The sequence below is a fragment of the Megalops cyprinoides genome, chromosome 12, assembly GCF_013368585.1.
Source record: "Megalops cyprinoides isolate fMegCyp1 chromosome 12, fMegCyp1.pri, whole genome shotgun sequence".
Classification (NCBI taxonomy): Eukaryota; Metazoa; Chordata; class Actinopteri; order Elopiformes; family Megalopidae; genus Megalops; species Megalops cyprinoides.
The window spans coordinates 16,470,270-16,494,233 of record NC_050594.1 but is presented as its reverse complement, the minus strand read 5'-3'; the positions used below and the strand labels follow the sequence as shown (position 1 = coordinate 16,494,233).

Sequence of the window (23,964 nt, the reverse complement as noted above, 5' to 3'; positions counted from 1 at the left end):
GTGGGAGTCACCCGAGACCAGAGGCAAAAGCCACAGAAAAGAGAGCAGGGAGAAGACAAACTGTCTGACGTGTTTTCCTTTCCGCGTCAGCTGACGGTGAGGAGACACCACGCTGGGCGCGGACCAAGCGCCGCACGTCCCTGACCACTAGAGTAGTCTCTGAACCAAAATAAGTAACGTGTTGAAATCCTAATCGAAGCAGCATCGCCGCACCCTCAAGCAACGGTCATATCATCAAAGTTACTCCAGTAAACATGTGGTGCCACTGAAGTGTACAGAGTTAAGGAATACAGTGCTTCATCAAAAAGCTCCTCTATATTAAGCATTTTGCATTTGTTCATTTACATTTACATTTATTCATTCAGCAGACGCTTTTATCCAAAGCCACTTACAAGTGAGGCAGAGTACAACGCAAGCAAAAAACCATAGGGAGTCAACAATATCAGAAGTGTTTTGTAACAGGGCTCTCATTTCTCAAGCCCTACGTTTAACACAACTAAGACATTCTTTCTATACCAAACTATCAAACAGTCTCCTATACGTGGTGTCCTATAAAAGTGGCGTTGTGTGGGAAAACTGTCTGTGAACTGTAAAGTTACAGCACTGCCATATCCCATTTGGTTACCATTGGGGAAACTGGCTACCAAATTATTCCTCAGAACAATCACATCCTCTCCAAAAGCATATGCAGTAATGCAAATCTCCTTGAATAAGGGCATCTGTTGAACAGAATGATTGTTTTATCGTTTCTGTACAGCCTACATTCTTTTTTTGCATTAGAACCAGCCCACTGATGGTAATCTAATGTGTCAGTCAGATCCTGCATTGAGGGGACAAATTAAGTTTTTAATTACTTGTCTTGTGTTTCATCTGTGTATCACTGGCAAAGACTTCTGCTTGTCGTCATGGAAGACACGGTCAAGTCAATCCAGAAGGCTTTGCTTTTTAATCATCGCTCTGTGAAGACAGAGCAGGCCCTTCTCAGATGTGACAAACTGGCAAACTTGTAATCATGCCTGAACTTCCTTGATGTCACAGATTTCCTAAATATATTGAACATCTCCGGAAAACTGCCTGCGTGTCCATGAATAATTTATGACAGTGGGTCTCCAAAAGAATATGTCATATGTTCATAATAAAAATAGGAACCTTTCAATGCTTAAATCTGTAACAATATCTATATGATCTGAATCATCTGGCTCTGAGTCCATTCAGAGTTCAGCTCACATAAAGATCCTTTGTCTTGTATGCATGAAAAATACTTTTTCATCAAGTTAAAGTCTTATCTGACTTTTTAACACACATGTGTTCAGTAATCTGGTCATTTGAGAAATAGAGTATTTATATAAATAACAACATAAGTTATGGTTTTATGCCTTAAATCCAGCCATAAACGGTATCGATGAGAGCCCCCTCTAACCTAAATGCCTCTTGCTGGTTATCAGACTGCTCTCAGCCTTTGCCGGTATAGACAAACCCATCATGGACAGCATCCACCTGGCGAGCAGAGAGAGCCCTCGTATCCATCAAATTATCCCGGGGAAGAGATGTTTTAGAGATCTCGGACATCTGCATGCAATTTGGCTTGTTTCAGGTGAGGGCTCGGCAATGTCTTTCCCACGTACCGCGGACAATAAAAATGTCTTTGGCGCTTTATGGATGAATATACTGTACTTTTACACACTGCCGTTTCAAGGACAGGGAGAGGCCGTTGGCTCTACTTGCCTGTCCAGCCAACTTCATACGGCACTCCCCCTGAGCTCCTGCCTGCACTCTCCACGTCAGGGCTGGCCTGGCTTCCACACAGGTCACCCTGTATGCAGCACAACCACACCTCAGCCAATCGTGCCATGATAGAGATGCATAGCAATATCAAGGCAATAAACAGAAAGGACAGGAGGTGCTGCTGCTGAATGAGTCAAGCCAAGTCAACACCACTGACCATGCAAACCAGTCAGAACTCAGGGTCCATTGAGAAGGTTCCAGGGGTATCCCACCTAATAATTCCCAGTACATTCATTAGGTGTTAATAGCTCCCTGCCTCAAGAGCAAAGAATGACTATGCACAGCCGAGATGTGACAGCACATTCTGCATGTTGCTGTTTGCCTGCCAGTTAAGAGAGGCTCTTTAATCAGTTGCTGCCATCTACTGACACCACAGGAACAGCAGTGATGTCATCAAGCTCAGAGGTATCCGACACACAGCACACGACGGGCACGAATCAAAGTAACACTTTCACCCACTGCCAAATTAAAAGAATCACTGAGTCACCAGCCAATCAGCAGGTCAGGTTATTGCAGTTGTGCCACTAACCCCATTCACAAAAAATAAGGTTTCTGTAGAGAGGATTCAAGCATTTCTTTTAAAGCCACATAAACTCTTACCTTTGAGGTCCAGACTTTAAACAAATAGACAGAACAGAAAGGAATGTTAGATGGTGGGGGACGTATTGAAGATTACATATTACAGACATTATCAGGCAGAAATTCACGTCAATTTATCAATCTGACTATTGTAATTTTCACAGCATTTATTTTTTCCTCATGTGACTACTCTCTGAACCTCCGAAACTGGTTCATCATAAAAATGCATCTGACTTTTTCTTTTAACCAGGTGAGACCTCTTATTCAGCCAGCCACCTGATCGTAATTCCTTAAACAGACCTTCGCGTGCAGACTCAAGGCGGCATGAACGCCACCTCTGGCTTGCCGTGAGCGGAGCGGGAGGATCAGGGAAATTTCGTCATAGAGGAAGAACGCCACCCCTCCTGTGAGGTCGGGGGTTCCTCGGCAACACATGCACGCAGGGCTGGAGGCAAGTCTACGCTCTGCTGACCTTGAAACCCCCGTGGTGGTGCTGCTCTCCCAGCACTCTGTCAGGTCTCAACGCGGGCTAAGCCCTGTCTCGGGTTACGCAACGCGGATCTGTCGTCGGGATCCTGCGCATCGTGTTGGGCTGTGACCTCACATCCTGCTGCTGTGCGGGTTCTGAGCGATACCAGACCATCCTGTGCTCTGTATTGTCTCCCCGCATTTTTCACTCATCAGAGAAACACCTGCATTGTTACATTTTTACTTCTCTTCTCGGTATTAAGCAATATATTTACTTACAATACACATTTACACCTAACAGATGCTGTTACACAGAGTAATTTGCATAACAAAGGAACAAAAGCACATTCAATTCAGGTCAAATTCACAACAGTGTAAACAGGAAATGACAGACCATGTCTGAAGATGTACCTACCACACACCTACATGAAACTGTGTTTCTGACACATTTCAGTGTGTGTTTCTGCTGAGGCTCCTGCGATCCTCCTGTGGAGGAGGGGGGGATGCAGCTTTCAACAGGTTTCCATCCCATGGGTAATTTTATAATCTAATATAATCATTATCATCAACAATACACCCATTTTGACCGCCCCTGCCAGTTTCTGAGGGTGTTAGCATATTTAAGACAGCTGGGAAATCTGTTGGACTGCAGCCTGAAGCCCAGTACTGGGGAGCCCAGGTATATAATGCTGACCCATCCCAGACCTCAGGGATTTACAGGATAAATCTGAGTCACCTGCTGTCATGCCCATCCTGTCTGGGGGTACACAGTGTCCCGCGTGGCTCACAGCCCACACGGGGAAGCGTCTGTCAAACCCCTCATGGATGGCCTGCATGAAGGTCTTGTAGAAGCCCACCACACCCGGGTTACCTGTGAAAGGGAGCAGATGGAAGAAATCACTAACTGAGGAGAGAGCAGGAGGAAAGGAAAAGCTGGGAGAAAAGAATGGGTTACTCTGGGGGGACCCGGGATCAGCTGGGAGGAACATACAGGAGAGCTTGGAGGATCAGATCGCTCAACTGACGGGACCAGGGATCAGTGGGAATAGACAAGATATAGCTGCAATGTTAAATAACAGATCTGTCACACCTGGGTCTGATGAGGGGAATAACAGAGCGCTGGGAGCACCAGCACAACCAAATAAAGAGGAAGAAGTCGAAAGGGATGGATTTAGTTAGGGTCACCTTGACTGGAGTGAAAGAACACAAGAAAGCATGCTGGGAAAGTAGGAATCAGCTGGGAGATGCATGGTTAAGCTGAAAAAATGGAACAGTGATGGCATAGTGATGACAGCCTAAGGCCTCATGATCCCCACCATGGATAAAGCTGCAATGCACCATCAATTGCTGACTTGAACCAACCAATCAAAACACTTATCAAATGTATAAATGTTTGACTGCTCTGGGGGTTCATGAAACAAAACCTCTCCCTCCAATCATACATTCTCAGGCTGGGCTGGCAAAGAAAATGTGGATGGCTGGAAGGGAGACAGGTCAGCTGGGTAGAACTCGCGTCAGAAACCATTACGTCATGGGCCTGGGTCGCCAGTAGGGGCATTCCCCCTGCCATCTGACATTCCGTCCTTCTGTTTCCTGGTCTGAACCAGCGCTGTGTCATCCTCTCCATCTCTGAGATAACCATGACACTGTTTGCTTTGAGCCTTCGCCAAGAAAATTACAAGTGCTGAGAAAAGTCAACCCCACTGCCACCAACCACCCCCTGCATAAGACACACTCACTTCACTGCATGGGAGCAGCACATGAAAGACTGCATGAAACAACTCGATAAATTAATTATCTGTCTGGGGGGCCCAGCTTTGTGAACACAACTAAATGCCACACGTCGGTGGCAACCATATACTGTACACACGCTACGGCACTCGCCTCAGGAAAGGAGCAGGAAAGTATGGTGTAACGTGTTTGTGTGTGACTCAGGGATAGCAGGTCACCATTCCAGCTGCTGCCACTTCAGACACAAAGAGGTGGAATGGAAACACCGGAACAACATGCCACATTAAAAGGCTATTTCATTCCAAATACATATTTCACTTTTTTTGCCCACCAAAACTTCCCTACACAACACTCACAAGGCAATGTTGAACACTGCAGCACACATTTCTTTCATAGCGATGTCTGAAAAGAAAAATGTGAAAAGCAGAAAATGAAAACTTCTATGAAGACATTCAGCATTGAAAAATATTTTGCATTATGCCTCATAATGTGGAGGAAATGAGATGTTTTGTAATGTTACACATAGACAAATAGAATTATGTGATATATACGGAAACTCTACACTCATACCACACAATAGCACCAACAATGACAGGTCCAAATGGCTTTTCCTGCATCTGGCAAATGATGAGGGATACTGTGCCATCATTACTGTGCTTTAGCATTTACTGTGGCAATTGATCACGTACAGTAAAATGTTTATATTCTGTAAACCTTGTCTTCATTCACTGTACATCAGGCAGTCACACAAACTGCATCGACTTTGAAATGAACTGCCCTTTTGGGTGAACAAAGACACTCCAATTAAAATGTTTGACACTCATGAGGAATCAATTATGGGCACAGGGCTCTATTATGCAATGACGCGTATGGGTGCCCGCCAGGTGTGTGTTTTTAATTGCTGTAATTTCCCTGCCCGTTTATTTTGGCTAAGACAACAAAGGGAATCTCGATATGTTAATACCGTAAGAAAGAATCCCGGGAAACACGTTTAACGAACAGAAAACACCCACAAGCCAACGCAGAGGACGCAATAAGGAAAAGGTTTAACGAGGAACAACGGGTAACCTGACACGGCTTTTCAAAATGAGTTTCAAGCTTGTTTCGGGGTCAGTGTAAATTCAGTTCATAAAGCCGGACTTTACGGCTGTACTACTAGGCGAAGAAAGGAGAGACTTCCTGAATGGGGTCTAAGGGCTCATCCCTCTCTACAGCTCTCCATGGCTCTTCTGTTATGATGGATCTTCACTCTGCACAGCTCTTCCCTCTCAGTGATTCTTCCCTCTTGGCATACCTTCCTTTACTGTGGCTCCTCCATGTTGATGGCTCTTCCCTTTACCATGGCTCTTCCTTCTCCACAGAGCTCCTCAGGACATGATATCCTCACACCACTGCTTTTTATATTTCATCCATCAACATTTACTGACAGTTGCACAGACTGTCTAAACAAGAACAGAATTCTAGACTTCAGACTTCATTTTTCTGGTCCTAACCATAACAAACACATGTATGTATATGAATATGTGTGTGTGTGTGTGTGTGTGTGTGTGTGTGACTAGACTTCTCAGAGCATAGCCTTTAAATATGTCTTTACCTGTAAAAGGTGCTTTGATGTTGAAACGTCAGGCAGTAAAGCCCTTTGCTTACACTCTCTCAGGGTGCAACTGACCACAAACCTAGTTGGTATGTGAAGTGATGCGATGTGTATTTGTGAATGTCAGCATTATTTTTCTGTGAGAGATCAACAGAGAACTCTGTTAAACCGACACACAAAACCAATCCCAATACTCAGTTCAACAAGCACCACCTAAGTGGTACCTGGAAAGTGGAAAAGAAAGAAGAAAAACAGGGAGAATATGCTTAACATTAACACGTCTTTCAGCACGACAAGTCACGGTCAGTCACTGTACCCCAACAATACTCAGCAACTACCCCATTACAGGACCCTTCCGTAACATAATGCCCTAAAAGGATTTACCTTAGCCGGAAACACTTTAAGTGACTTTAAACAAACAGCCCTCCTGCTCTGAACTCCGTCATCGCACAAACCGGCAGATCCATTTTCCTTCATTTTTACCTCACCCCCCCGCCACCCCCCACCCCCCCAACGCCACCCCATACCGCCTTGTGACTCCTGCATTTGCCTCTTGACTTTGTGGCGGTAATGTAACGTAATGCAGGAGAACACAGTGGTGCACACACCAGCTCCAGGCAGTCCCCTGGTCTCTGCCATCAATCTAACAGGCTGAGCCAGAGCAACACTTCAGAGGGCCTGTGTCAGGTGCTGGGTTTTATTTAGCTCATGGCACTTGTGAGTAATGTCTTCTCAGGGACAAAGGAAGACTTTTATCCTGCAGGTAAATAGGACAGTCTATCAAGGCGGTTTATTTTGGGCAGCCTGGCGAGATAAGCCCCCGCGCAGGAGACAGAAAGCATCTCTTTACACGCAGCTGGCCGTGAACAATGGGCAGCCTGTGTGGTCGACCGCGTTCACTTACTCTGAAACAACAATAACCGGAGAGGGCTGAGAACTGAGAATGACAGAAACGCTCTGTGTGTGTGTGTGTGTGTGTCTGTGTGTGTGTGAGAGAGAGAGAGAGGGAAAGAGTTTGTGTGTGCATATGTCTGAAGGAGTGTGTATGAGTATGAGTGTGCAAGTGCGCGTGTGTGTGTGTGTGTGTGTGTGTGTGTGTGTGTGTGTGTGTGTGTGTGTGCGCGCATAAGCACAAGTGTGTGAGAGCAGGCGAGAGAGAGACGTAAGGCCATACAGCAGATGAAAAACTGCTAATAGGTCCCTGGAACGGGCTTCATTCTGGCACCATCCTTCAGCACCAGGCACACTGGAAGCGCTGAGTAACTAGGCCTTCCGTGTCTAATTTCAGTTCAGTCATTTTCTCTGTTTTGATATGAGTGATGCCCTTTCACAGAGTGTTTCTGGCCAAGTGCAAATACACTGAAAGCGAGGGAGCGCTACAGGTGTGCTGGAGCCCTGCACAGAGCGCTCTGAGGAGACACGTAAAGCCTTCGTCTCTGATTAACAGATGGGGTGTTAAAACAACACAGCCAATCAGCACACACCGATATTCCAGATTTAAAGGCTGCTCAGAGATTAGTTAGGGCAATTTGAAAATGTCCTTAAACTAATAGTGGAAAAGTGGATTTCTTTTTGATGGCAGCTATTAAAACACTTGGTTTCCACTTATTCCGTTTAATGGCTTTTGACGCTTGACGGCTTAAACGCCGATGTTAAAAACATGCAGCATGGAAATAAAAATAGGGGAAGCCCCACATCCTATCCAAAATCGCAGATCCAGCCAATTTAAAGCCATGTTCAATTACACAGAGTCACATAGAGGCCAATCAAAGCATAAAAATGGAGTTTTCAGGCTGCGCTCAACAAAAATCATGCTTGCTGTTAGTTAGCCGTCTCCCGCTACAGTAATTTCTTCAACATAAGGAATAGTCAAGTTGGTCTAAGATATTTTAGACCTACTATTACTGGATACCTCAAGTTGGACTATTTCCAACACCTAGCCCCCATCCACAACTCCCAAAAATCAGACCGACCTACAGCATTTACTCCTTATGTTATGTGCCTACCAGATGCTGTAATCCAGTATTACAACATCTTGCTGTAACATTCTCAATACCCATACATACAGCTGAAACTGAGTAGAGGAATTAGACATCAAGGCTACAACAGCAGCTTCCAACCTGCTGCCCTCAAGGCTAAAAGGAGGACCAATCACAAAGCATTAGCATTTTCTGATGTCTGATTAGCAGGTGGGTTTCAGGAGGGAAAAAACTTTCATGCCTTCATAAGATCAAGTATATTTCCATATGAATTCTCTGAGGGATTTAGTCTGACAAAATAAACCACCAGTGAACCCGGAACAATGACTAAATATTAGTGGAGATTCAAAGAAAGAGAAAGGAAAACCGCTGAAGATCGCTATGGCATCAATTCCCTTCACATTGTGGGGCCAATTTCAGAACATTTTCCATGATTCCCGGACTCGTTTTGATATTTTCATTCACATATCCTGAGTCATTAATCAAGAGCTCAACACAGCTGAATGTGTTATACAACTTCTGTGTGTGTGTGTGTGTGTGTGTGTGTGTATGCTGAGCATGCAGGCATGCAGCCCAAATCGCTTTGACTCTTAATAACTCCTCCCTAGTGTTTCACCAACATCAAAGTTCACTAAATCCTGCCTGCTGCTCTCTCTCTCGATTTCCACACAGATTTCTTTATCATTATAATCCTTATTATTAATATGGCATACACAATCTACAGATATGAGGCACCTGCTTTTTACTGCTGAATCTGTCTGGCAGCATTCCTGCAATGATTAATGACCTGAGAAAGGAGAGAAAAACAGAGAGACAGTGCAATGGAAAGAGAGAGATAGACAGAGGGAGGGACAAAGCGACGGAGACAGAGGACAGGAAGAGAAAGAGAGAGGGAGAAGGGATGAAACAGCAAAACCAGACAGGGGGAGAGAGGGAGCGATGGAGACAGGGACAGAGGGGGCAATACAGAGCAATAGAGACAGAGGTGTAGGGCATTAAGGTGCTAGACACAGAGTTGGTCCAAAGGATCCTGCAAGGAAGCCACTGGAAAGAGGACTGTGTTCGGACTTACTCTGTGTGTGTGTGTGTGTGTGTGTGTGTGTGTGTGTGTGTGTGTGTGTGTGTGTGTGTGTGTGTGTGTGTGTGTGAGAGAGTTTACAGAGGGGGGAGAAGCTGGGTTCAGATTAGGTTCAAATCTAGTGTCAGAGATTCCTGCACTCTTATACCGACTCCTTTCAGCTCACATCTCATTCAACATATGTGTGAGTACCATCTAAATGTTGCATAGTGAAATACACAGTCCATCCTTTTCTTCAACAAAACTATTTTCAGGTATGTCCTTTTCCAGAAACTGCAATAAAAATTCTCCATACAACATAAGACAACTCACTGGAAAGATGATTGCAGCAGCCTCAAAAGAATGTCATAAAATAAGCAAAATTCATTGTCTTCCATAATTTTACTGTTATTACCTTGTTATAAAGGACTAGCAATTAAACAAAAAGACAACCAAAATCCAGACAAGACCGAACAAGTAAAGGGTTACTCTCATATTGGTGTTGTCCAGCACTACAGCACAATCACAGTCATGTAAATGTTACAGAGCACTGAAGTTCAGTCAATCAGTCAATCAAATTTTATAGGTGCAGTGACCTTCACAACAGAACTGTCACAGAGGAACAATAAAAAATGTTTAAAAATTGGACAAAGGAGGGGAAGACTGAAAGGCGTTCCTTTCGGTGGAAATGAAAACATTTGCAAAACAGTGCAGCTGCCTGCGATTTCTCCCATCAGCCCAACAAAGCCTTTACAAATTACACTTTCTGCATACACGCCTACCTCAATCAGTACACCAATCTCACTACCTTTACTCATTATTTAAGACATGCTGGGAGGACACAGCAACGTCCCCTGCCTCTGTCCCCTCCCGTGTGCCTGTCCCTTCATGCTCCACGCCGATAACATGGAGGGTGCCGAGTGTCACTAGCATGGCAACGCTCCACAGCCCCTCCCGCCCCTTAAACTGATTAAATACATTTGTATGTTTTTATTCATGCTGAGGTTCCAAATCTCTCCCAGATGGGTTAGATATGCTCAAAAAAAAGCCACTCGCAAGACGAAGGCAGCTCCATCAGAAACAACACTTTTTTTCACCCAGCACCACAATAAAGCTGCGGCACCCCCCCCGTGCTGCTGCCTGTCCCAGAAGAGGCGAAGGGAAGACTTCCCAATTCCCACAGAAGCACTGCACAAAGGGCCTTGTTTGTTTAACTGCTGCGGGAGAGGCTGGTGTGGGGTAGAAAAGGGCGTCATTTTTAAAGAATCTCGCCGAGAGATCCCATCACAGGAGACAGGGCCTGCAATATCACACGACACTACTCTGGCAAGGGCTGAGGACTCAGGTCCCTCGCTGTGAGAACCAACTGTAGTCTCTGTCCTGCCTTCAGGAGCGCAAGTCACGATGAGTGTGGGTCTCTGACTGTCTGGAACACACTGCAGGTACAGACAGGCACACCTGGTCTCCCGCAATCTCCCATGCTCAGTCACCATAGAGACGATGGGAGCTGGTGCCAGACAGGTGACAATCACAGGAGTTTACAGAAGATTCCAGACATGTGCAATGAGTGCGAGTGAATTCTGTATGCTCGTCTTGGGGTCTACAAAAGAGCGCTGAGCATACAAGGACAGGAATGCCTATTCAATGAAAATTCCCAGGGACTACATAATTGCCGTATAGAATGATCATTTCATTATGGTTTACTGGAATTACATCTATTTTTATAAAGGGAATCAGTGCAAATCTATTTACTTTTCTCCTTAGACCCACTGAAATAATTTAGCCACAGTGCATAGCTGGCTACTTCAATGCACTTCCATGTCATCAGCTTGGTATGCGCTGTGCTCTCGGCTTTGGCAAAGGCAAACGTGCAAAATATGATTACACTTAAAAGGAAACATAAGGAAAAAGGTAGACCTCGTCACAGAGTGTGCAAGCGCAGGAAATGAAGCCGAGAGCGCAGTTTGGACAGGGCCGACCGCAGGCCCTGCGACGCGGCCTCCACTCCCCTTGTCCTGCACAGCGCATTACGCTGATTGAAACCAATAACGCTCTTTAGGCTTCTTTGGAGTAATCCGATAGTGATGTCAGCTCGCTGGGAAACACGCAATGTTTTCGAGGATACGGCTGTTTCCTTGCGCTGTGATGTATCAGGGCTTTTCTTAGTGCTGAGAGACACCTTTTTCAGTCAGACTCAGCTCTTTTTTTGGGGGTCTTCAGTAAAGTTAGAAGAAGCAAAAAAAAGAAAAAAGAAAGACAAAGAAAGAGAGACTGAGTATTTTATGTAAAGAGTAAACCCAAAAAGCCTTGACCTTCGGCAGCAGTCGCTGCAGAACTGCTGTCTATGGGTTGAGCTTGCTTCAGGACAACCAAAGCAAAGCAGAGACACAAGACAATCTCCAGCCTACACGCTTGCTCAACTCTTCAGGCTCCTCTGTGAAAAAAAAAACATTCCAACATCATAAAAGCCACAATATAGTGTCTAAGGACCATGGAAAGACAAACACAGCATCAAATGCAGCAACCAAAGAAAGGGGGGGGCGAGGGCTGCGCTGGCCTGAACATTTTTATTTATGGAAGAAGCCATTTTTCCCCCCTTTCACTAATGCTGAGGGAACGAGAGAAACGCAGCGCAGCGGATCCAAAGTACTTGCAGATGAAGTGTCAAAGTGCGGATTTACACAGACTCTCACTGGCACTTAGAGAAAGTGACCTGATGAGACGCAGAGACGGAGGAGGGAAGACTCGCAGAGCTGCAGCTAGAGATTACAAACCCGCTTGGCACTCGCAGGCCAGCGGTCACTGACGGAGAGCAGGACCGCTTGAGAGGCGGAGAAAAGGCTATCAATCACTGTGTTGCTGAGAGCAGTGTGTCACTGCCGGGGGGAGAAACAATATTGCTGGGAAATCAAATTATGGCAATGGCGGTTAAATAATACAAATACTACATTTTCTTTCTTTCTGTTCAGAGAGCTATTTGTACTGGACTGTCCCAGAAGAAACCCATTAACATGAACAGTTCATGATTATCCAGTGGGCGAATGTTTGATGCAATTATCAATAGTGTTCTTGGAAGCTCTTTTTCTGATTCAGTATTAAGGACAGCCTGTAACCAGAAGTGGTGCTATGATACAACCACACTTATGTCTGCGTTGAGTGGCAGAAGTGTAGAATGAATTTCTGTACAGCAGATGTGGTTGTACTTCAGGTTTTCTCCCACCAACCCAGGGATGCTGTTATTTCAGTACAGTATCAGAATACTGACTAGGTCCTCATGGCCTTCGATATGGGTGTATCCAGTTAAAAATCTTTCAGAAAAGGAACTGACACAACTCCATGAGGTACACACCCTGTCTATACTACATCTGTAGACAGAGAGAGAGGGAGACAGCCGCACAAGGCTAAGCAGAGGAAAATAAGTAATCGAAACCCATGAATCAATTGAACTCTGTGGTGACTTCATCATCCTGACACAGCCTAGCTGCCTGATACCAGCAACCACAGCACACATGGGCTTCGGTTTTCACATACCCAGACACCAGACACACCCAACACAGATGCGCAAACACACACGTGTGCGCCCGCAACACACATGCCAACACACACACACACACACACACACAGAAAGCAAACACATGCAGTAACATGTAGACATACATAAAACACAAAGATATACAAATAAGCACACACACATACAAACAGATACCCATCCACGTATATACATGCATATATACAAATACACAGCACTGGAGGTCCCGACAAGAAGGAGTAGTGGTAAAATAAAGTTTGGCTAGTAACACTGCACTTTCACCTGATTAATGACAGTAGGCAATGGGGAGGTAGAGGGGAGTGCTGGGCCTTGCTGGGCTGCTCCTGTTCAGGGTTGTGACTATACACAGCACACAGCCACAGAGATGTACTGTGGGGAAAGCAGGCCAGCAGAGCACCAGCGGGAACTCCTCATGTCGCAATATGTGTGTATGTTCCCCACAATGTGAGGGACATGCACATGCAAACACACATGCAGCCACACACACACACACACACATACATGCATGTACGCATGAAAACACACACCAACATACACCATGTTTTCGACTAGATGACTAAATGGTTCGGTCCTCTGTCTGGACACTGTTCTACAATCTATCAGAGGAGCACACTCAGACAGAGAGTATTGATTGTTTTGTTCAAACAGTTTTTTTCTGATTGAAATTGAATTAATTGAAATTGAATTAAGTAGAGGCTACCAGTAGGAATTATGGGAAAAAAATAAGCGCATTACTGTGTCAGATGGACATCACAAAATATTTAAACTACGCTTATCATTCATTTATAAATGCTCACATACCAGTAAGGGCAATACACATTACCAAGTCACCACATTATTTCAAATTCAGGCTATATTTTTAAAGACACATTCCAGTATGAAAAATGTAAATGCATAACAAAAAGGGGTAAAGACAAACACAACATGTTTATTTAACAGAGCGAACTACAAACCATGTAACCTGAGGTCCTGACCCAGACAAATTATTAAGGCCTAATGGTGTTTTATTCAACCCAGGGAAGAAAGTGTTTACTTTCAGAGTCTTTAAAAGAGATCAACAGGTCAAAGTATCAAATAGCAGGGGAGGGACTGTGCCGGTTTAAAGAGCAGGCATGAGGGCGAGGAGGCAGGTTGGGAGAGGAGACGCTCGGCTGGGCAATGCACTCCAGTTTGTGCAGCAGTAAAACCACTCCCTCTACAGGTGGGAAGCAGCCTGGGAACCAAAGTAAAAAGAGCATCTCTGACAGAATCACAGGTTTGACCACATCAGCAATATCCCTCTACTCTGACCCCTTCCTGGAAAACAATGCACTGGACCCCATGCTGAAAGATATGATTTTATAATATGTACAAGGGGAGCAGTTTCAGATTTATTGGGTGCTGAGGTCCACAGGCCTCGTGTCCCCATTGAAAACAAAAAAAAAAAAAACAGAAAACATGCGGATTCAATCTTGTTTTCCCCAGGATTGCCATAACAATTTTAATGATGAGTTAGTGTGTTTCTGCTGCTAAACTGGATAACATCCACGAGGACCACAAAAAGAATGGCAGAAGTATAGCTTGCCCCCTTTTACTTCGCAGCTCTATTTCAAAATGAAATTCAAAACTGCACATCCAAAAGAGTCTGATAAAAGATCACCGAAACATTAACTGGATTTAATTTTTCTTGCTGTCTTTCAAAGTAAAAAAAAGGCATACTAAAAAGTAAAACCAGTTAACTCACAGAGAACCATATTGTGTAAGGAAGGATTGGATCGTAACCAGAAGGTTGCAGGAATGAATCCCCTGTGGAGCACATTTTTGGTGATCTGGAGCAACTTACCTCTCTTGAACTGTCTGCATCAATATATGTAAAATAAGAGCTATGAAATTTTCTGTAAAATAAATTTATTTTACATTAAAAAGACAAAAAAACTAAGTAAGTTTAAATCTGAGGATTAGCATGTTGACATTCTGATTATCTAGCTTCTAAGATCCTGGCCTTACAAGATCAAGAAAACTGAAGCACATAAATAAGTAGTGAAGGGTTCAACCAAACAGCTGAACACAAATAAATATCCCAGAAAGCTAAAATGTCACTAAAAAGTGTAAGCTATGGACATAATTCAGACCTGACATTATCAGTTTCCAGAGGTACTCGCAGCATAGAAGACATCATCTACAAATAGCCTAAATCCCTGTTTGCTGTATTTCAGTGCACTTTGTGTATGTAATACAGTATGTAATGTATGCATATAATGTATGTATATAATGCTATATCAGCGTTATATTTTATACATATCACATGACTTCATATGCTTCCAGCTGCTGAAACATACATATATCGTAGGATTTCCTAAAAAAAAAAAATTGAATATTCACTATCACTCACAAAAGTGCCAAAATGTCTCATTTCATATATCATATCACTGTACAAAATTCAGATCAATGGACCTGTGTATTGGGAATTTACACTAATGTGCAGTCACATTCTAAAGTTCTGTAATAATTACAAAAGATTAATTTAAATAAGCAGACAACTGAAAAGGACAAGGTGGTCTCAATGTCTTGAAGAGTACATTCCCAGTAACAATACCCATTTCTCCATTTAGAAAACAGAATGGTGCAGAGTAAATTGTAAAATCACATAAGCCAATGTATAACCTTTATTAGTATGGTACAGAAGCCAGCAAACCTCTACCAACCCTGCCAAGTGCCTACCTCAGATCTAACCTCAGAAATCCCTGAAAGCACAGGCCTAAGACTCCTTAAACATTTCCACTCCCAGCATTTTTCAGAAGCATCTCAATGAACTTCCCATACGAATTCTATTTTCCAGGAGCCGTAATACTCCAACCCTACGCCCTGAGCGTGGGTGCATTTGAGGGTCCTCTCTCCGCATGAAAAATAGACCAGGCTGTAAAAGCAAGGCAGGGTGGGGCCATGCCACGGCCTGCTGGATTCTCTGCTCAAATTATATCCTTATTGTCAAAAGCGCTGTTCTTCAGTTTCTCTGGAAGCTTTCTAAAATAATCATTCCATGACACTGACCTAGGCCACCACATACATATCTAATGTTATATCAGTATTTAAATAGAACCAGGGACCCTGACAAACCTTAACTGGACCATCCCATACATCCCAACAAAATATGCCTTAGGGTAATCAAGCTTAACCTGCCATCTTTCTCGTTGTGTTGTGCTTTAGCATGTATGCTCTATCTTTGGGCGCAGGAGAGGTGAATGAGGAAAAACTAAGTAAAGAAAGAGGCTGACATATTCAGCTTAGGTTTTAGTGGACAATTTTCCCCTTCATTCATATTTTGACAACCTGATAAACAACTAAAGATGACACACTGCAGAAAAGACAAAGAGACCCAAACAGACACTCACACAGAAATATATTGTAGCTTCTTACAACAAGCTTTCTTAAGAGAGAACACAAGGAGATGCGGCACATCACTGAAGCCTACTGGTCCTGACAGAAATAAAGGTAAGGGGAGGGGAGGGGTGTGTGTGATTGGGGTCATCCCCTCCCACTTCTGCCTGACAGAACCACTGAACTCCTTGCATTCCCTTCCTCTGATCCGTCGAAAGAAAACAAACTCTAGGATCCTCCTCGTCAGTCCCACTTCTTGTTATCTTCCTCCCTCTATTTTTTTGAAAGAGCAGAGGGAAAAAAAAGTGGCCGGCGGTTTTCCCAGAGTCTATAAATTTGGGGCTGTTCAGTTGAACATTTAGCAGGCCCCCTCCCCTGCGGCTTTGACCCTGTGACCGCCTGGAGCACCGCAGCACTGACGTAGCCCTGCAGGTGCAGACTGCACTGATGTCCTCTGAGCGTGCGAGACTGCCTCTACCCACACACACACACATGCGGGTGCACACACACACACCCACCCACACACGCATACAGACACACACACACACACACACACAAACAGATGTGTATACATACAAACACATATACAAACATCATACATACATGTACACAGACACACAAAAAATTCACATGTACACACATACACGCACACACACTAACACACATACACAAGCATACACACAAATGCATAACACCAATACGTACATACTCACACTAGCCTCAACACATGACAAAACATATATTTACACAAAGACACACAAATGTACAAACAAAGGCACGTACATGTACATACACAAATGTTCTTTCTCTCTCACACACACACACACAAAAGCACACCCCACACGTACACATGCAAGCATACACCCACCCTGAGCTACTGCAATGGTCACACAAAGGCATTGTCAGATTTCCCCAGCGTGTCTACAGGAAAAAAAGCAACAAGCTGTAGTTTTAAGCTCAGGATTTATTTGAAGTGCGGTTTGGGCAGAGAGGCCTAAGACGAATACAGTAGCCAACACTTGACAGTGATGTGAGAGGAAGCTGCTATTGCACTTTAAGAAGATTATGTGCTACTCTCGGAGTTTTGTTCCTCCTGTCCAAACACTTTCCTCTCTCCCTCCCTCTTTTTCTCTCTCTCCCCATTAATGCTTTCATTTTTACAAAATGGCTAGCGCAGGATTACGACATGCAAAGGTCATTTCAAGAAGCCATTTGAAATTAGCAGCACTGAAAGCATTACGCAATGTAATCACCGTTACACACTATTCAGCCACACACACAAAATTACCTAAGAAATAAAAAAGATGTAACACAGCTGAATTTTCTTTTTAATGAATGCATAAACACTCCTTTGGGAAACATTCTGTAATAGCTTAAGAAAACAGGCAGTTTTAAATATTCTTTCCTCATCTGGAGACATTTTCAACATGCACTGTACAATACCATCTGCTCAATGGAGAAACAAAATCAATGCAACTGGGTTACTGTGTGTAGACTTTTTAACAGATAAAACCTCCGCATTCACAATGGGCCTCTTTGGCTTAAGATGCATTAATATCCTATGAGTGCAGGAAAATCCAGACCCTGAACCATTCAATTCACAGGCTGAGTTACAGTTACACTTTTCAAAAAACATGATGTAAAAAATTAGTACATTGTGGATATTGACTAAATCAGTCACATTTACATGTCGCTACGGCCCCAGTGATATTAGAAATCAAACTGATGATAGGGTGAGGAATTTATTCAGAAACCACACACACACATCAGTCTGCCTCCCTCTCTTTCTCTCTCAGTAAAGAGGACATAAAACATACTGTGAGCGCCGTGTCAATCACTGCTGAGCAGTATTACACTGTGTATGTGCATGAGATAGAAAATGGGTGACTGAGTGAGTGTGTGTGAGACTGCATAAGCATATATGACTGTGCAAGTGTGTGAGTTAATTTGTGTGTGGTTGCGTGAGCATGTGAAATGAGTAATGAGAATGAGCAAAGAATGAGTGAGTATGAACTAAGTGAATGTATGAGTGAATTAGTGAGTGAGTGAGTTAGTGTGCGAGTAAGTCCATGACAGAGTGAGTGCGTGTGAGTGAATCTCTGTGTGCATGTGAGTGAGTGAGTGTTCGGTCTGTGCTAAATGAACGGCTGAGCATGCTAGAGCTGCAGGACCTGCTCCAATGAGAAACTCCCTTACGGGCTGGTGCCAGCCATGACTCCATATGACCTCACCGGTCCTTAGTCTCAGCCTTCAAAGCACAACAACAAGCACAATTTACGAGAATGTTTAATTTTCTGCTGTCTGGTCTACCATTCACCTCAGCACTCAGCTCTCTCATTTTCTACACACTGAAAAACAAAGCGCATGTACACATCCTCATAGGTGACAGAATCACTTGACCCACTAGGAATTTTAAACAACTTTTAAAAGGTTTTTTTTTCACTTAAAAGTAATTTTCAGTGCAACGGTACCTTCTGAAATATTCGGATAAAATGGCCATGCATGGGCTCCTATGAAACAGCGTTTTCCATTTTAAAAATGATACAATATGTCACTGAAGGGCATGTGTTACTGATTACACAAAAAGCTAAAAGTTCAATGAAAATACTAGAGGAATGCTTGGGAGCAGAGGGAAGTAAATCATAAAATAGCCATGTATCTTCCCCTAACACTGAAACTATAATATCACGTCCATTACTGTTCTAGAGTTTATCCCCCTTCAACCTCATCATCTTTTTCAGTGTAGTCACAATGAAAAAAAAAAAGAATTAGGGATGAAGCTCAAACCTGGTAAAAAAAAAAATTCAAAGCATGAACAAGTGGTCACCTTCTGAGGCAAAAATTCTGCCACAGAACATGGACTCACAGGCCAGCAGTGAAGGCATGAAGTGAGCGCAGCTCTCTCAGGGCTTATCACTTAGGCTTTGAGTATCCCCAGAGCACTGCACCCACACAGATACTCAGTCTGGCGAAAAGACTGCAAAAACCATCTGCTGAGTCCACCTTCCTAATGTGTGTTTTTTCAAGATAAAGAAGGACCGGTTTCCTTGATGAGACCCACTCATCACTGTCAGCCAAGCATGCGAAGCAGCTTTGACAGGGTATCCGCACGTAGGTGCATATGCCGAGGATGCTCGGCGCTTAACTCAATGCATCTTGTTCTGCTGCGTCTATATCAAGACACGCAGCGCGGTCTAAAAGATAACCTGCTGGAGTCCAGACGGATTTGTTCTGGGTTTTAAACAGTCTCTTCACGGTGGGTCACAAATAATGCTCACAAAGTCATGGGAATGTAACTTATAAAAGACCAGGCCCAGGGCTGTTTAAATAGGGGAAAGAACAGACATGATTGGATGGGGTTGAAGGATAGGGGGAATCATTTACAAAAGCAAATTCGGGGTCTGCTTAAAGACACAAAGCGCATTCCGCTACTCTTGTGGTCAGAGGATGAAGTCGAGCGCTAGCTGGATTTCATCAGATGGGTGTATTGTAAACTTGTGTAACGCTGTTAAAGGTTAGCGCCGGCTGGAACGGTCAGACGCGGCGGTGACGTTTGGGGAACGTTGTTAAAGGTTAGCACTGCCCAGGGACGTCAGTGTGAAGTGAGAGCACCTGGCTGCACAGACCCCTTGCCCCTGGCAAACAATTGGCCGTTTGAGAGTGATTTGAGGCGACGGCTACCCCGCACACCTGCGGCTGAGGGGGGCAGAGCCCAGGGAAGTAAACCCGGCTGGGGAAGGACCTGCAGGACACTCCAGTGGACACTGTTGGCAGAACCGGTTTAAACCCAGACCCACACAGTTACTGTAAAAAGTGCCATTATCACTTCATGGGCATTTTAAGATACTCATACAAAGAAAAATACGTCATTGTCTTTCACAAAAAAAGGAAATTGTCTTATTTTTTGCTTTTTTTTTCTCTTATGTGATTTTACATTACAGTGTATTGGTTTTCTCAAAGACAGAGGAGCAACTAAAATACAGGGGCATATACAATACAGGGGCATATACAAAACATGGGGGAAAGTAAAACACACTCATATAAACATGGATATATAAAACACAGGCACATATACAATATTACGACATTGGGATTCAGCTTTACACTACACTACACAACCAATTTTCACTAAACATTAGCAAATTTGAATTTTGTGTGCTATAATATCAATAGAGCTGGCACCAATAAAGCACTATTCTGCAATGTGGCTGTTTATTTTGAGCCTTTAACAGAGATCTGATGTAGCTGCATTTATATATATTCATTTGGCAGACACTTTTATCCAAAGCGACTTACAAGTGAGGTAGAGGCAGGTAGCAAGGTAGAAACTAGCAGGTAAAGCTAACAAGTGCGTTAAACCATTAGATTGCTTTTTTAAATTTTATTTTATAGTTTAGTAGGAGACCAGCAGCAGTTGAATACTAGCCTAGCAGAAGCTGAGCATTAGCGGAAAGGTAGCTGAGCACTAGCTGAGCAGTAGCCAAGAAGTAGGGATGTGTTTCACATCACTCACTGAGAGGGATGAGGATGGTGACCCCAGGCACGTAGGGGACATTTTTTGCTGGTGAACTTCTTACTCTCCATAGCTTCCACATGACAGTCAGACACACAGCAGGGCTTCCGGCAAGTCACGAAGCCCAAACACAGCTCCATCTCACGGTGAAGGAGGTAGACGGATGGACATCTCCCCAGCCCTTCACCCTGACGTCTCACCGCCCACATCTTCCCCAATATCGTACCACCGAGAACTTCCCACAAGTATCCCTCATTTGCATTACAGGAAAGCGAGAAAGAGACAGACAAATAGGCAGTCACAAGCAATTTTCAACAAAATTTTAGACACCTGGGCTGAGCATGTTCTATTGAGCACATTACATGGGGTAATCAAAACCGTGCTGGAACACTTGCTAAAGGGCAGCCAGTCTTGGACCGAAGGGGTGAAGGTGCAAACGAGACCACTTTCATGACTTTGGCAATCATGCAGACAAAAGAGACCAAATTGATATGGTGGAGGCCTCATGTGCCTCCACACCACAACCCTGCTGTTTATTAGTCACAAAGTATGTAATTCCAGATGAGCCGCGGTCTACCAGAGACGGGCACTGCCGCAACAAAGACTTCACAATACCCATGCGGTGCAAAGTCGGGTCTGTCCATCACGAAATAATTACCACGCTTCACACAGTTCATTAAAAAGGCTTTAAGGGGATCACAGGCCGTTTTTGGGGGAGGTCTGGGCTGAAAGCTAGGATGTGGGGTGCAATACCGCAACTCTTTTTCAGACACAATGGCTTGGGAGTGGAACACAAAAGTACGCTTGATTCAATTAGTGCGCCAGACTGCTAGCTGGCAGTCTACTCGATTGCTCTTGAACGAAAAACCAAACAAAAAAAAACCCAAACAAAATAATGCTAATGAGTTTAAATCGAATCAAACCCAGATTCAGTAGGCCACAGATCTGCCCACAGATACCACTCTTCCAACACTCCTCTCCCTCCCACACCATTTCTCTTTTCCTCCATTTGTCCTCAATCCCTTACTCTAGTCCACCACCGCTGCTTCCCATAAAGAAGTGAACAGGTCATCTGTGGATAGAAAGGTCAAGAAAAAAGGGGATAATTATTTTCAAACAGAGTTTTGCCTACATTGTGAAACTACTTCACCTGATGCCAGACCGATGCAACGAAAAAAATAAAACAATCCCAAATTCAACTGAAACTTCAATGCACCTGCTAATGAAACACTACATTACAAAACCTGGGTCTATCAGCAGGTAATAGCCTCTGTTAATGCTCTGAAAAAATATACAACAGCTGTGTTAGGTCTGCTGTAATGCTTATTATCATATGTTTCAAATGAGTTTCAAATTCTAACTAGAATTAAATTTAAGACTACAATAAAGATCATACAGTATATATTACTTGGCAGCGCCAGCAGGGAGAGTTAAGTGTTCCTGACTTGCTACTGGGAGCCCAAATAGATGGGAAATGATCAGTAATAATTGTGGCACAAAATATGTGGGAAGTAAATCAAAGTGTGTAAAGCTTTAGTGTTAGTATCACAAGAAATAATTTCCACATCACCTTGTTGTCTCCCAGCCAGAATCATTTGCCAAGGTCATCTGGTACTTCAAAACAAAAAAGAGCATTAAACCTGTTTCAGAGACGCAGTCCATTTTGGGCTTTTTTTTTTTTTGCAAAATTTAATTTACTTGAACTTGTTCACCCAGATTAAGGCTTTATTATCGGATCTCTTGACTCTTAACCAGACAAAAGCACACTTAAGGGCAGTTTCAGCCAGAACACATTGCAATCCAAGGGGATGTGTGCAATCTCCAAAGACCTAATGGGCTGGCACAGCACGCAAGCTGTTTCTCCTGAACTCATATCAGCAGAGTCTTGGAGGGTGGTCTTCACCTGGCAGTATCACCGCATTTTCACTTTTTTATGTGACCAGCAACAGATATTTGGCTCACAACCATTAACACAGACTGCTTAATACTTTTTTTGTGTTGATTTTCTTTCATTCTTTCTTTCCCGTTCTTTCTTTTTTCTCTCCGTCTGTCTTTCTTTCTTGCCTTTTTTGTAGTGCAAACTGCCTTTGGAGGAAGACGTGACGTTCTTGCATGTAGGGCGCACATGTTTGATAGTGGATAGCAGGACTCTGATCAGACACAGCGGTGTTCCTTTTCTGCGCATATCTTTGAAAACAACACGGAACCCACTGTGTGGCAAAGAGTGTTTATAGTAATAAGAACAAAAAAAAGAAGAAGAAGGGAAAAAAGGCCAGCATTATTTTCGGTTGTTATTAAAGACATAAATCTTCAGACAGCATAACTGATTAATAAAATGACATCTCCCTCCGGTCCTGCAGAAAAATATGGATACATTTTGCAAGACGGGGAGGAAAAAAGGGTCTTTGTAGATAGTCAGGAGTTATAAAACAATGTGGTACTTAGGGCTATTGAATGCAGCTGGGTACAGGGAAACAGTTGGACAGCAAGTTCAGGGCTTAAACAGCAGGTTGTTGTAAATCAGAAACAGATGCTACAGATCTCTTACTGATTTAGCATTTTTATGGTTTTAATATTAGGCTTAATAAGCGACCATTCTTTTTACTGATGACGCACAGATAAATAGCCTTTTCCTTATTTTGAACTCAGCTAATATGGTTAATTGCCACACATAACATATCCTAAAACAAATTTTAACCCTTCTCCCCCCCCCCCCCCCCCCCAGTCCCCACCAAAGAGAAACATATTTTTTGCCAAGAACCAAATACTGAATGATACAAAACTAAATAATGAATTCACAATATAATGTCTAACCTGGGTTCTAAAATTATGAGGATACATGTTGAATTTAGGTCTCTAAAAGATGAAAAGCAACAATAGATATAGGCATATATACATATATAGATACAGATATGCAGACTTGGGGAAAAAGGGGTATTTTAACAAACAAAACCATAAATGCTAACGAAGAAGAAGATGGCTCAGCTTCCAAGTAGTACAGGTTGAGAGGAGGAGTCAAAGATCACTGGAGATCCAGTGGGATCCACCCGTTCCATTTTGGCTCTTTGTATCACACAGTGAGCACCTCAGTATCAGCCCTATCCCGTCTGCTACATCTGTCAGAGAGCTCTTCCCTAATGACTGAAACACCCAGGCAGATAAGAAACATTTCACATTAGCGCCTATCTCCCAATCTGTGCTGCGCACTTTTAACATGACAGGAAACACGACCGTGGTTTCTTTTTTTGTCCCAATGGCACTTAAGGGGATTTACTGGCATCATGTCATATACTTCGCTTTTACCGTTATCAAATTCACACACAGTATAAATATCTTAATGCTGTCCACCTC

The 23,964-nt window shown here is 43.5% G+C and overlaps 1 protein-coding gene across 1 annotated transcript in view; it reads right to left on the bottom strand.

Annotated features, from left to right (window-relative positions):
- ldah (lipid droplet associated hydrolase) overlaps window positions 1–23,964 on the bottom strand; it is an 83,251-nt gene that overhangs the window by 47,720 nt on the left and 11,567 nt on the right. The window contains exon 3 of the mRNA XM_036543028.1: window positions 3,569–3,703. Within this exon, the coding sequence (XP_036398921.1) occupies window positions 3,569–3,703 (135 nt within the window). The remainder of the gene's footprint in view (window positions 1–3,568; window positions 3,704–23,964) is intronic.